This window comes from Haliotis rufescens, unplaced genomic scaffold (genome assembly GCF_023055435.1).
Source record: "Haliotis rufescens isolate VD_foot unplaced genomic scaffold, xgHalRufe1.0.p SCAF_5, whole genome shotgun sequence".
Taxonomy (NCBI): Eukaryota; Metazoa; Mollusca; class Gastropoda; order Lepetellida; family Haliotidae; genus Haliotis; species Haliotis rufescens.
This window is the reverse complement of record NW_025964223.1, coordinates 1013880-1028494: the sequence shown is the minus strand read 5'-3', so window position 1 is coordinate 1028494 and position 14615 is coordinate 1013880. Positions and strand designations below refer to the sequence as shown.

The following is a 14615-nucleotide window of genomic DNA, read 5'->3' as shown; positions in this document are numbered from 1 at the left end:
TCACAGAACACCCACCAAAGAACACCCCACCATTGAACACCCACCATAGAACACCCGATCATAGAACATCCCATCATAGAACACCCATCACAGAACACCCATCATAGAACACCCATCACAGAACACCCACCAAAGAACACCCCACCATTGAACACCAACCATAGAACACCCGATCATAGAACATCCCATCATAGAACACCCCACCATAGAAGACCCACCATAGAAGACCCACCATAGAAGACCCACCATTGCTAAAAAATTCAAGGACAACCCGATTCATGATACTAACCTACAAAATAGTACTCTGAAAGTGTACTCAAAGTTCAGGTCATTCCATATCAGCTACAGAAAGTAGGTTGTGGTTAACTTGAACAGAAATACGCCTGGGTCTTTCAATCCCATCTATTTATATATGCTGGGATCAGCCTCTATTGTCTGATACACCTTGTGACCATAAAAACCATGATAATCGCCCATGCATACAAGCACCTGTTTTCCCACCCACCCGTTTCAGGGTCAACTTGGGTTTATTCTCATGTGTAGGTGGGCGTAGAGTACCCGGGGTGACAAAGGCATATTCGCAGTTGTATATCAGTCTCACCCCGGAACCCCCATTGAGGGGGCCCTTAGTGCAGTGTGAGAGTATCCTTCAGTGTCAAGTTGATGGATTCAAGTATATTGTAAATTCATGACATTTCTAAACCGCGCTGAAAGGTGAAATATGATATGTTTATTGTCGTATAAGAAAATTACATGGGCAGAATTGTATTTCTTCACATTATCTTATTTCATGAGAGGGGTAAGATGTTTTTATTGAGTGGGTGGGGTGAGCTAGGGTGGGAGCAAATGGGTGAGTGAGTGAGTGAGTGAGTGAGTGAGTGAGTGAGTGAGTGAGCGAGCAGGCAGGTGGGTTGTGAGTGAGTGAGTGAGTGAGTGAGTGAGTGAGTGAGTGAGTGAGTGAGGGGACACCTGATATGGACTTTACACACTGCCCCATATAGAGAATCAAACCCAGGGCTTTCAGCATGACGACCTTCTCCAGGCTTTTTTAGAGTAAATTTGATTTGACAGGGCCTGGACACTATTGACTTCAATCACAGAGGGTCAGCCTCATGTAGCCAGAACGCTTGAATCAATGTTTCACAAAGCTACCATCCATGACCCCATGTACCGTATTCCACGTAATAAGCGCCCAGGGCGCTCTCAAACTTAGAAATCGGGGGCTCTTATCAGAATATTACTTTGGTGAAAAATAAATTTCGTGGTTTATGCTGACAGCCTGAAATGTTTATGTACGACAGATATATTTTTCTAGAATTTAATCGCCCACAATTAAGGGTGCTTATAACGAACGAGTGGGTATTGTACGCGAATAAATAAGTCTTGTGAACATTGATAAATCGGAAGGGGTGCTAATTGGTATTGTTCACTGGCCAATATATTAGCAAATACCGCCGTGGGCGCTTATTAGAGCGGGGCCCTTATTACGTCGAATACGGTATATCTGAAGACAGGCTGTCAACACCACATTCTCTATGTCAGTTCTCACTAACTCAGTCCTCACTAACTCAGTTCTCACTAACTCAGTTCTCACTAACTCAGATCTCACTAACTCAGCATCCAGTGCTGTTGTCTCACTCAGCCTGGTTATGTAATATCTGAGAAGATGATTTTACCACTGCTTCAGCTGTCTTCCCCGTCAAGTCACTCCAACTCCTCAGACACAGGCCTCCAAGTTCCAGTGTCTCTTCCTGGAGCCACCTCCCTCCTAATAGTAGACCATTGTTGTCTATTCCTAAACGTGGCTTCACATCACTGTAGTTCATGGGGCAATATCCATGTTTTGAACACCAAAACCAAACAAGTAGACATGGCATAGATTGGCACCAGTCAGTGTTCCCATTGACTTTTCAAACTACTAGTCCACCTGAGGACTGGCAACTCTAAAAATTACCAGTTCCCCCTAGTTTTTGTCAGTCCCAACTTTAAGCAAATAAAAATAGTATGAAAATTACCTGGTTTTAATTCTTTTAACATCATGTTCAATGCAACGACGTCATTTACAAAAAGTTCAGTCACATTTTTCTCTTTTTTGTTGTTAATATTTCAAGCCGAATTTGCTACAAATAAATAGTTAACCTCGAAGCAAAGCGAAATGTGATTTGCTTGCAGTAAAAATAGACAAGTGGAAACCCTGATGGTATCAGACAAGCTCGCTTCATTTGAAACATATACTTATATGAATAGAGCCAATGTTTTGTTAAAAAACAAAGATTAATGAGGTTCTTTCTTTTCTGGTCCACAGGGACTGGCAGTCACATGAATTACCGGTCCAAGCCTAATTTTACTGGCAAAAGACTGGTAATTATCGGTAAATGTGAACACTGACTAGTCCTCTCGTCCTTGCCAAACTGCCCAATAGTTATGGTTTCATGAAGAAGAGTAGAAATTTGACATTTTAAGGGTTTTACTATACGTTATCATTATAAAGACCAGTGGACTAAAAAACTGTTCTACCACTGCAGTAGGGTTAGTTTTTGAAGTCATTCAAGTCAGCAAGTGGCTTTGTCATGACATAGTACAAGGTTGGTTGGTTGGTTTGTTGTTTTAACGCCTCACTAAGCAATATTCCAGCTATATGACGGTGGTCTGTAAATAATCGAGTCTGGACCAGACAATCCAGTGATTGATATCATGAGCATCGATCCACGGAATGGGATACGATGACATGCATCAATCAAGACCACCCGATTCCATTTTTTCGCCTTTTACGACAAGCATAGTCGCCTTTTATGGCAAGAATGGCATTAACTCATTCCAACAGCCTTGTAGTTGGTGGCAATTTTGGTTGCTAGTTTGACCAACTTCAAGGGTTAAACATTAATATATGTATTTTAACAGTCCACATTAAAGGTCTACTATAGAGTTGCCATCTACCTATCCCGATCCCGTTAGTTGCCTTTTACGACAAGCATAGACACCTTTTACAGCAAGCATGGGTTGCTGAAGACCTATTCTAACCCGGATCTTCACGGGGAACAAGCATGGGTTGCTGAAGACCTATTCTACCCCGGATCTTCACAGGGGACACAGTACAAGGAGTCTTCATGATACATCATGGCTGCTCAAAGCTGAATTCAGGGTAGGAAATTAGCATAAGTTCACGAGTCCAAAAGAAGTTAAATTCAGTAAAGACTAGTGACACTTCCTTGGCTGTCACTTGTACCATAGGTAGATGGCAACTCTATAGCAGAACTTTAATGCGGACTGTTAAAATATATATATCAATGTTTAACCCTTGAAGTTGGTCAAACTGGCAACCAAAATGGCTACCCACTACAAGGCTGTTGGAATGACTTTAAATGCCATTCTTGCCGTAAAAGGCAACTATGCTTGTCGTAAAAGGCGAAAAATGGAATCGGGCGGTCTTGGTTGATGCATGTCATCATATCCCAATTCCGTGGATCAATGCTCGTGATAGCTATCACTGGATTGTCTGGTCCAGACTTGATTATTTACAGACCGGTGTAAAACAATTAAGACACAAATAAACATGTCCGCACCATTATACATCGATGCAGTGGTTGCTGTAGTCATCCCCATTTTTACACTAACACCACCTCGAAGTTAGGCATAGCATCTCGCTGGGAACATCCTATTTGACAAATGCCATTTTGGTCACCCTTAGAATCCCATCAATTCTCAGAATGTATCAATGTTCAAGCTTTGAACAGTTCCATACTGATTTCATTAATCATTAAAAGTGACTCGAACCCGTTTCATTTTCTAGTGAATTTGTTGTGGATCCTGCACAATGGTCGTCACACAACTAACGTGGAAACGTAACACGTGAGTCAGCTGGGTGTAACGAGTACCATTACTTCATTTCCTGGGTTACTCAGTTAAACACACCCAACTTGCCAAAAGACTTCGAAACTACACAGTTCAAAAAGTACACATGATATTTCAGAAATTGTTTTTTTAACCATTATAGTATCATATCCAACTGTCATTTATAGTTTCAGTAATTACCTTTGCACTATTATGTATATATAAAATTTATTCAATTGTGTATCATTACCGAAACTATAAACTTATATAATTCAACTTGATGAAAAAACATTTTTCATTAAAAGCTGTTTCCATATAAAATTACATAAATCTCTTTCCAATAAAAGTCTCAAGCAATAACATTTATGCAAACACAACCCTGTGTGAACAAACCAACTTTAACAAGTTGTAAAACTATCCTACATAGATTTTTTCATTCCTGCACACATGTAACAAAAGCCAACCCTAATGAATTAAACATAATCAATAAGCACATTCATAAACCCTTTTTTAATTTTCACAACCTCTGGTATCACTACTTTTCAAAAGACAATAATTCATTCACCAAGGTTTCGAATTTATTACTTTTGCTCTTAAAGAGTGCACTGATTACGCCATCCAGAAACAGTTTTGTGGAAAACAGCTGCAGAGTGAGCCAGCACCCCTCGCAGCTGAGCTCGACTGCACTGCCACACAAACACACAACTCCACATGCGTTCAGCCGGAACGAGTCCCAGCCAAAGAACAAACGTTCCCCACTGGGGGGTTACGTCACAAAAAACCCTGCAATTTTACCGCCTAAAAGAGTTAATAGACTTGAGAAACGACACAGACGACTAAACATATGCTTCAATAATGGCCTTGTTTAAGTGATTAAAACTACTTTCACCAGCTAATACTTATAATGGGTTTGGTCAAAGGGGACAAAAAATTCCAAAGTTCTCCATTGGTTGAAATCTCAGTTGTTGCACCTGCGAAGGGTTCAGTGAATGACGAGAGATGAAGATGCAATATCGAACACTGCTCAACACACCCGAGACGCTTTTGTTCTCAACGTGATGTGGCGACAGCTCATTGATTGGTTGAAAGAGGGCTCTAACTATGTGTGAAGACCATGTAACAACTTTTCAATAGTAGCATGGATTTGTGTAGCCAGGTAATGATAGAGGGTCTGTTTATGCTATTCAAACATCACACCTCCCCTGTACGGCGTCCTCCGCTAACACAGTCAGTGTTGATCTCACCAGACATCAAGGAGGAGGAGGAGGTTTATTTCAGAGATTCAAGAGGTTTAGATATGCTCTCCAACGTGCAAGAAAAAACTGATTCCATTAAAATATATTAGCATGATTAATATATGTTGTATCTAGGTGGGTTTTTTTAAATCTCACCAGACATCAAGGAGAGAGTTTATTTCGGAGGTTCAAGGATGTTTAGCACTCCATTGTGTTGGAAAAAAACTGATTCCATTAAAATATATTAGCATGATTATGTTATTTCTAAGTTTTTTAAGCCTAACCTTTATTAATAAACATGAGTATATGTATATAATTTACAGTTTAATGTTTGAATCTTAAAAGAATATTCTATGGATGTTTAATGAAATGAACACTTATATTTCTTTAATCGATTAGAATTTATCACCTGGATTATGCATACAATCAGGGAATGAGTATAGGCTGCTAGAGCTGAAAAGGAGATGAGTATAGGCTGGTAGGGATGTGAAGGGGATGAGTATAGGCTGGTAGGGATGTGAAGGGGATGAGTATAGGCTGGTAGAGAAAAGGGGATGAGTATAGGCTGGTAGAGAAAAGGGGATGAGTATAGGCTGGTAGAGAAAAGGGGATGAGTGTAGGCTGGTAGAGAAAAGGGGATGAGTGTAGGCTGCTAGAACTGAAAAGGGGATGAGTATAGGCTGGTAGAGAAAAGGGGATGAGTGTAGGCTGCTAGAACTGAAAAGGGGATGAGTATAGGCTGCTAGAACTGAAAAGGGGATGAGTATAGGCTGCTAGAACTGAAAAGGGGATGAGTATAGGCTGGTAGAGCTGAGAAGGGGATGAGTATAGGCTGATAGAACTGAAAAGGGGATGAGTATAGGCTGCTAGAACTGAAAAGGGGATGAGTATAGGCTGATAGAGCTGAGAATGGGATGAGTATAGGCTGATAGAGTTGAGAAGGGGATGAGTATAGGCTGGTAGGGATGTGAAGGGGATGAGTGTAGGCTGATAGAGTTGAGAAGGGGATGAGTATAGGCTGGTAGAGAAAAGGGGATGAGTGTAGGCTGCTAGAACTGAAAAGGGGATGAGTATAGGCTGCTAGAACTGAAAAGGGGATGAGTATAGGCTGCTAGAACTGAAAAGGGGATGAGTATAGGCTGCTAGAACTGAAAAGGGGATGAGTATAGGCTGGTAGAGCTGAGAAGGGGATGAGTATAGGCTGATAGAACTGAAAAGGGGATGAGTATAGGCTGCTAGAACTGAAAAGGGGATGAGTATAGGCTGGTAGAGAAAAGGGGATGAGTGTAGGCTGCTAGAACTGAAAAGGGGATGAGTATAGGCTGCTAGAACTGAAAAGGGGATGAGTATAGGCTGCTAGAACTGAAAAGGGGATGAGTATAGGCTGCTAGAACTGAAAAGGGGATGAGTATAGGCTGGTAGAGCTGAGAAGGGGATGAGTATAGGCTGATAGAACTGAAAAGGGGATGAGTATAGGCTGCTAGAACTGAAAAGGGGATGAGTATAGGCTGATAGAGCTGAGAATGGGATGAGTATAGGCTGATAGAGTTGAGAAGGGGATGAGTATAGGCTGGTAGGGATGTGAAGGGGATGAGTGTAGGCTGATAGAGTTGAGAAGGGGATGAGTATAGGCTGGTAGAGCTGAAAAGGGGATGAGAATAGGCTGGTAGGGATGTGAAGGGGATGAGTATAGGCTGCTAGAGCTGAAAAGGGGATGAGAATAGGCTGGTAGGGATGTGAAGGGGATGAGTGTAGGCTGATAGAGCTGAGAAGGGGATGAGTATAGGCTGGTAGAGCTGAAAAGGGGATGAGTATAGGCTGGTAGAGCTGAAAAGGGGATGAGTATAGGCTGGTAGAGCTGAAAAGGGGATGAGTATAGGCTGGTAGAGCTGAAAAGGGGATGAGTATAGGCTGGTAGAGCTGAGAAGGGGATGAGTATAGGCTGCTGGAGCTTAGACGGGTATGAGTATAGGCTGGTCGAGCTGAGAAGGGGATGAGTATAGGATGGTCGAGCTGAGAAGGGGATGGGTATAGGCTGGTAGGGATGTGAAGGGGATGAGTATAGGATGGTCGAGCTGAGAAGGGGATGGGTATAGGCTGGTAGGGATGTGAAGGGGATGAGTATAGGATGGTAGAGTTGAAAAGGGGATGAGTATAGGCTGGTAGAGCTGAAAAGGGGATGAGTATAGGCTGGTAGAGCTGAAAAGGGTATGAGTATAGGCTGGTAGAGCTGAAAAGGGGATGAGTATAGGCTGGTAGAGCTGAAAAGGGGATGAGTATAGGCTGGTAGCTGAAAAGGGGATGAGTATAGGCTGGTAGAGCTGAAAAGGGGATGAGTATAGGCTGGTAGAGAAAAGGGGATGAGTATAGGATGGTAGAGCTAAGAAGGGGATGAGTATAGGCTGGTAGAGAAAAGGGGATGAGTATAGGCTGGTAGAGAAAAGGGGATGAGTATAGGCTGGTAGAGAAAAGGGGATGAGTATAGGATGGTAGAGCTAAGAAGGGGATGGGTATAGGCTGGTAGAGAAAAGGGGATGAGTATAGGATGGTAGAGCTAAGAAGGGGATGAGTATAGGCTGGTCGAGCTGAGAAGGGGATGAGTATAGGCTGGTAGAGAAAAGGGGATGAGTATAGGCTGGTAGAGAAAAGGGGATGGGTATAGGCTGGTAGAGAAAAGGGGATGAGTATAGGCTGGTAGAGCTGAAAAGGGGATGCTAGTTTTCTTCAATATATGCTCTGCATGATAGGCTAGTCACTAGTCCTTACAACTAGTCCAGAAAATACCAAGCTCACAGCACCAAACTATTTCATAAACATTTCTAACGAAAACATTCTTTGAAAATAGATTCAAATAGAAATTTGAAGGTATGACACAACATGTCACCAAGGTAACGAGATTAATATCCCTGATCTCCTCTCAACCTGTTTTGATGTGCCTCCAATTCCATAGTCTAACCAACAGCAAAATCAGTGAAAAGATGTGAGTGATCTTTGATACTATGAGCAAACAATGCTGTTTGCATGACAAGCGGAGTGAGTGTTGTCGACGACCAAGTATTAAGCAACCCACAATACTGTAGTGACAAATAGTGAGTGTCAGCTCCACTCCCGGCCACCTCAGGTTCAAATCAACATATTCACTAACTGCTGCAACGAGCACAATGAGCCAGCTGCACAATTTCTTTTTACACAAACAAAAGTATCACCAAAAAATCTCTTTATCATTGAAAATGCAATCATGAATTTATAACTGATGGCCAAATAATACTATTTTTAAGTGGGACATGTTTCATAAGAGACGTTCAAGCCAGCAAGTTCATATGAATTGTGCAGAGGAAGGGGGATGAAATGAGGGGGAGGGGACGAAATGAGGGGGGGGGGGATAAAGTGATGGGGGATGGGGATATCGAGATGGAGGGACATGCTGTCGGAGCTCCACACAAGGTTCAAGTAGCTGTTGAGAGTTTGAGCTACTGCTGTTTGCCACATTTTTACCATAGTCCTTGATAAGCCAACAGTAGCTACCATCTGCCTGGCAATTTTAAAATTTCTTCCACAAACCTTTTTTTTCCATCGTGAGGTTTTTGTCATTCATACACATCATTTACATTTGTATGCTGTGACGGACGACAATAGAGTACCCCAGTCTCACAGGGCTGGCAAATCACGATAAATTGGATGAAAATCCTGCTAATTTTGTCTCTGGGCCCATGGATGGACACTTGACAAGTGATTAAAAAGAGCAAGGGATTTGTGAAGAGGCTGCCTCCCATGCAGTGGTCAAACTGGTCACATATCGCTCCCGCTAACAACGTTAGGGTGACTGCTTACACACTGACCAGAGTGCCAAGGGAGGTGAAAACAGCAATCAAATTATTTTTGTGGCAGGGCCTTATACGTGAGATTGTCTCTTAAAGGGGAGCTATATTCTAGGATTGGTAGTTCCAGCAAGTTTGATCCAAGGCCCTAAAACACCACATAATTTACTTGTTCAGTTTTTTTTAATGCTTTGTATAAACCGAACAGTAAATAACTGCCCTAACTGAGTGAGTGAGTTGGGTTTAGTGCTACTTTTAACAGTATTCCAGTAATATCCTGGCGTGTCAGCTTGAGGAGGAAGGAAAGTCCGAAGTGATGCAGGTTTCAGACATTTACCTCTGGTGGAACCCACGAGCACGGGTATAGTGATGACAAACCTAGAAACATAATCAGGGCACAGCAATAGCGGCATCTTAGACAACTGAGCTAGCTCTGGTAGAAGTGTGCACTGGGCCTTGGAGCTAAGAACTCTCTAAATGTCCAGTACAAAGATGCTTACATTCTGAAACTTCATTTCTTCAGTTTGTTTGTTGGTTAATGGTGCTCTTAGTAATATTCCACCTGTAAATAATCGTCCGTACGGAATAAACCAGTGATTGATATTACGACAGTCAAGAGCACCAGCTGGGTACGATGACACACAATCATCCAAGTCACAGGGCCTGACTGCCTCAATGATGACGTCCCCCATTACAAGCTTCGGGCTTCTAACCCGGAATACCCGAAGTGTTAGTCTGTTCTTGAGACATTTCAATTTCTAGATGGATTCCAGGTTTTTATCATTTGTTTGTAAATTATGGCAAGGTCCAGCGTGTTGTGTACTCCTTATCGCTGCCAGTTACCACAGTTTGATTCAACAGGGTAGAGGAGTGAGTGAGTGAGTATGGTTTTACGCCGCTTTTAGCAATGTTCCAGCAATATCACGGCGGGGGACACCAAAAATGGGCTTCTCACATTGCATCCATGTCGGGAATCGAACCCGGGTCTTCGGCGTGACGAGCGAACGCTTTAACCACTAGGCTACCCCACCGCCCCTCAAAAAGGTAGGGAGGGCACTCGATGAAGGTAACAGGATGATAAGGAAACAAGCTTATTATATGCCCATTCTAACTTAATCAAACAATCATTTCTGGAAATAGGACTACCCTTATAATCGAGGGTCATTTTCAAAATAGAATCATGAATTCTTGTTAATGGAAGTTGTTAATGCCCACTCTAACTTAATCAAAGCTTTTTTCTGGAAACAGGACTAAAGTTCCCCAAATAATCGACAGTCATTTTCAAAGTGGAATCATGAATTCTTGTTCTTTATGGAAGTTTCTGTTTGGAACTGACAACCAGAAGGCCAGGACCAATTAGTCTTACACGTTAAACTCCTGTATCTTGACACGATGCCCACAAAACCTATAGCCAGAGCTCCAGATAAGCTGCGTATCTGCGTGAAATACGCATCAGAAATGCAGAAATACGCAGTAAAATAAAATCCAAGCGTATTAAATATGCAACGAACATTACAGATACGCTACAAAAATAAAACTTGTGTGTATCATCAAAATATTGTGAAGTAACCCTGCATATTCAATTAGCAAATCAGCAACTTATTTTGAAATTATAAACGGGCATTCCGTCATCCATATCGCCCTCCCATTGCAGTGTTAGCGTTTACAGCATCCCATATACAAAAATATGGACTGAAAAAAAAATAGGACGCAAAAAAACAAACATACCCGCGTCCCCTTACGCGTTTTTCATTTTGAAAAAAGTTCACTTCACGCAGAATATATTGTTGATTTTTTCGTGTTTCTCTCGCTCCCAAAACACATGTGCTAATGTGTATCCAAAATTTGCTGGGTTCCGGTGCTAGCCAGATTTTGGTGTGAACGCTGGAAACTGAGATATTCGATGACGTTTCTCTTCCATGTTGTGTCTAAATGGCATCACTGATTGGTTTACAAAACGGAAATAGAAACGTTAGCCAATCGCAGACCTTGTTAACAATATTTTGTCAATGTCAAGCACTAAGGTCCAAATGGCATAGCCGAAACTTTGTCAAAAGAAAAATAGGTTTCAAGAAAGTATATTGAAGAGCCAATATACTCTTTCAACACCGTAGGCCGGTACACCGGCCAAGAAGCCTCAAGTCCCCAGACACCGCAGGCCGGTAGACCGGCCAAGCCGTAGTCACGTCAAAATAGTGGGTAGATCTATAAAATTTTATGAACCTACCTGTCATATCATTCGTTTATTAAATCTATGACATTTTACAATGTCTGAAATATGTATTCCATTTCAATTTATCATTTAAATTAAAAATTATTTACTATTTCCCGCAATGTTATTGAAAACAAAATTCTCGGACACACACTTCGAAAACGGGCCCTCATCAAACATGTCAAAGAGCAAAATAAAGACGTTTCAGGCAAATCTTTCAACCAAAATATATCTATAAGTTGTCAAACTTACAGCTAAGTTATTATTTCCATCTTTATAAAAGCTTAATGTGGGAGGAAAGCCCTAAGTGATGCAGGTCTCAGACGTTTACCACTTCGGTGAAATCCACGAGCACAGATACAGTACTGACAAACCTAGAAACATAATCGGGGTGAACCGGTATTCGAACCCACAATCATAGGTTTCTGGCGTGCCCAAGGGACGCAACTCTGCACAGCGAATTGCGGTGCCTTAGACGACTGGGCCACCTGTACACCCTGACAGAAGAATGGAAGGACAGCACCCATTCCTATATCACCCTTCCACTTTGGGGATAATAATGTCGTCTTGAAACATTTCTGCTCAGGAAACTAAACGTGACGGACGGACAGATGGACAGATGGACAGCACTCATTCCGATATCACCCTTCCACTTCGGGGATAATAATGTCGTCTTGTAACACAGTGCGGTGATATCACTCCACAGCAAGATCTTGCTAAATATGCTATATATTGCCAGATGGAAGATACGGATCTGCAAATTCTTGACATATAAGGGAGGCAGAAATGTACTTGTCAATACCGATACAGTATTCACTGTATTAGGCACCCTAGACCAATTTGTAAGTAGAGTCTTTTTACAGAAACAGAAGTGTTACTGTAAGAAGGGGGAAATAATTGCCTAGCAACTATTATCAACCAGCGATCTCTAAAAATACATGTAACTTGCTGTGTATGAGTGCCGCACTTTATCAAGCCCAGGTCGGTTATTACAGTGAATACGGTATATGTGGTAGTGAGGGATATGCTAAAATACTCACATCATCTGTTGTATCTCAGACGTAAACCAGTTTGTATTGGAAGACACTTTACTTCCTCCAGGGGACGTTTGCATCTTGAACACAGGTCGAGGTCAACTCAGTCTAAAGCAGAAGAAGAGAGATACATCTGTAAATGTTGTTTGATGAGAGAGTGAGTTGGGTTTAATGCTGTTTTTAACTGTATTCCAGTTATATCACGGCGTGTCAGCTTAATGTGGGAAGAAAACCTGAAGTGATGAAGGTCTCAGACGTTTACCACTTCGGTGAAACCCACGAGCAGGGGTATGGTGCTGACAAACCTAGAAACATAATCAGGGCGAACCAGGATTCGAACCCACAATCATAGGTTTCTGGCGTGGCCAAGGGACGAAACTCTGCACAGCGGATCTCATTGCCATCTTAAGCAATGTAAGGTTTCAGATCAGCTTACTTTCTAGAAATGCCCTCATTGTCATAAAAAATGTCTACAAGTAAAAAAAACAAACTCATCTAATGTTGCTTTAAATATAAATAAACTGAACTGCAGTCGGGAAGATGTGGAAAGTATCACAGAGCTCCAGATAAGCTGCGTATCTGCGTGAAATACGCATCAGAAATGCAGAAATACGCAGTAAAATATAATCCAAGCGTATCAAATACGCAACGAACATTACAGATACGCTACAAAAATAAAATTTGTGTGTATCATCAAAATATTGTGAAGTAACCCTGCGTATTCGATTAGCAAATCAGCAACTTATTTTGAAATTATAAACGGGCATTCCGTCAACCTTGCCAAACTCCACGATGACAGTTACATCATGATCATTTGCCATCACACTTTCTTGTGGAAGTATCGTGGTATTTTTGAGTCCTATAAAGCTCTCGAACCCACATGACACCAGTTTGCAGGGACTAGATGAATAGTGTTTTTAAATATTTAACTTAAATACCCACATGTGTAAAAACTAGTGGGTAACAGAAATTTGAATACGCAGATAGAATTACTGATACCCAATGATTTTAAAATGCATGGGTAAAATACCCACAACACCAAAAGCTTATCTGGAGCTCTGGTATCATCTTCCTGAAGCAAGGGAGTTAACTGACTATAAAAGTCCAGTTTCCACCCTTGCCGAACCAGGCTGGAATTCCTGGGCTCGATCGTAGCGCCACCAGTGGTTATTAGGAGTTATGTCCCTTATAAGCCTCTCCTATGGACCAATCAGATTCCACCTTTCGTATCACATGCATTTGTTTCAAACAAAATGGCGGCGCCAAGTCAAGACGATCTTATCGATAATCAAGATCTATATTGTGATAACACGGGTCTTTCCTCGTGAAGTGCATCAAATCAAGTGAGCACCTTGATTAAAAACGTGTAAAGACTTGGAAAATATCTGTTGACAACGAGTTGGCGGGGCACATGCTTTGCAATCCTGCAATAAACCTAAATCTGCACGACAGTTTACTAACTTGATTTCGATTTCTGTGCGCGATTTTGATTGGACTATGCATAGACTTGTTAGTCCAGCCAAAATGTAACTCCATAATACCAGCCTAGTTCAGCAAGGGTGGAAACTGGACTTTTACAGTCAGTTAACTCCCTTGCCTTGGGAAGATGGGAAAGTATAGACTCAAGAAACCATCATTGCATTAAACAGCCAATTCAGCCGAAACATTTATCATTTCCATCTCTCTCCCGCACTCAACGGGCCCAAACGTTCAGGTCGATAGGTCAAATGTTGGGCCAAATATCCACAACCAGAAAGGACAGAAAACCTGGCCTTGTTAAAGGACTGGCAGAAACACAAATGCCATTTTACTACGAGTGAGTGAGTTAACATTAATAACTTGTCACCGGCAGTACCTCAAACTATACTCCCTCACTCACACATAAAAAAAAACGTGGACATATGCCTCTTCCTGTCATCCTGTATATAACTGTGACATACGCCTCATCCTGTATATAACTGTGACGTTTTCAACACTTCTATTTGTGTCCATATGTTTCACACTCACAACACCACCATCTTGGCATATAAACGCAGAACTGAGGAAAAGACTCAGACATTGTCGGCTTGGAGAAACATGGCTGTTAGCCTCCATCCTGCCTACTCCCTGTGGCCATGGGCCCGATCCTATTGGCAGTGGAACCGACATTATCGGCCATACAGTGAGTTACTTTGATCTATCTATTGTTGTCCAGTCGCTTTCCCAACACTGCTGGGGGGTAACGACTAACGGATTAGGGGTCTTGTCAGCTTGGGTCAGATAGTTGAAGTGAAGTAAGTGGAATAACTTGTTTAACACATCAATTTTATTACCAATGTTTTAGGACATATATAACAGTGAGTGAGTGAGTGAGTAGGGTTTTACGCTGCTTTTAGCAATATTCCAGCAATATCACGGCGGGGGACACCAGAAATGGGCTTCACACATTGTACCCATGTCGGGAATCGAACCCGGGTCTTTGGCGTTACGATCGAATGCTTTAACC

General features: G+C 41.9%; 2 protein-coding genes across 4 annotated transcripts in view; one reads left to right on the top strand and one right to left on the bottom strand.

The window, feature by feature from the left end:
• The window catches only part of LOC124111835, a 66949-nt gene that overhangs the window by 27396 nt on the left and 24938 nt on the right, over positions 1–14615 (top strand). The gene's annotated exons all lie outside the window — the stretch shown is intronic.
• Positions 1–14615, bottom strand: part of LOC124111836 (transcription initiation protein SPT3 homolog) — a 96160-nt gene that overhangs the window by 74771 nt on the left and 6774 nt on the right. For all 3 annotated transcript variants that reach the window (XM_048384201.1, XM_048384200.1, XM_048384202.1), the window contains exon 2: positions 12137–12238. In XM_048384201.1, coding sequence (XP_048240158.1) covers positions 12137–12210 — 74 coding nt within the window. In that variant the 5' untranslated portion in view covers positions 12211–12238. The remainder of the gene's footprint in view (positions 1–12136; positions 12239–14615) is intronic.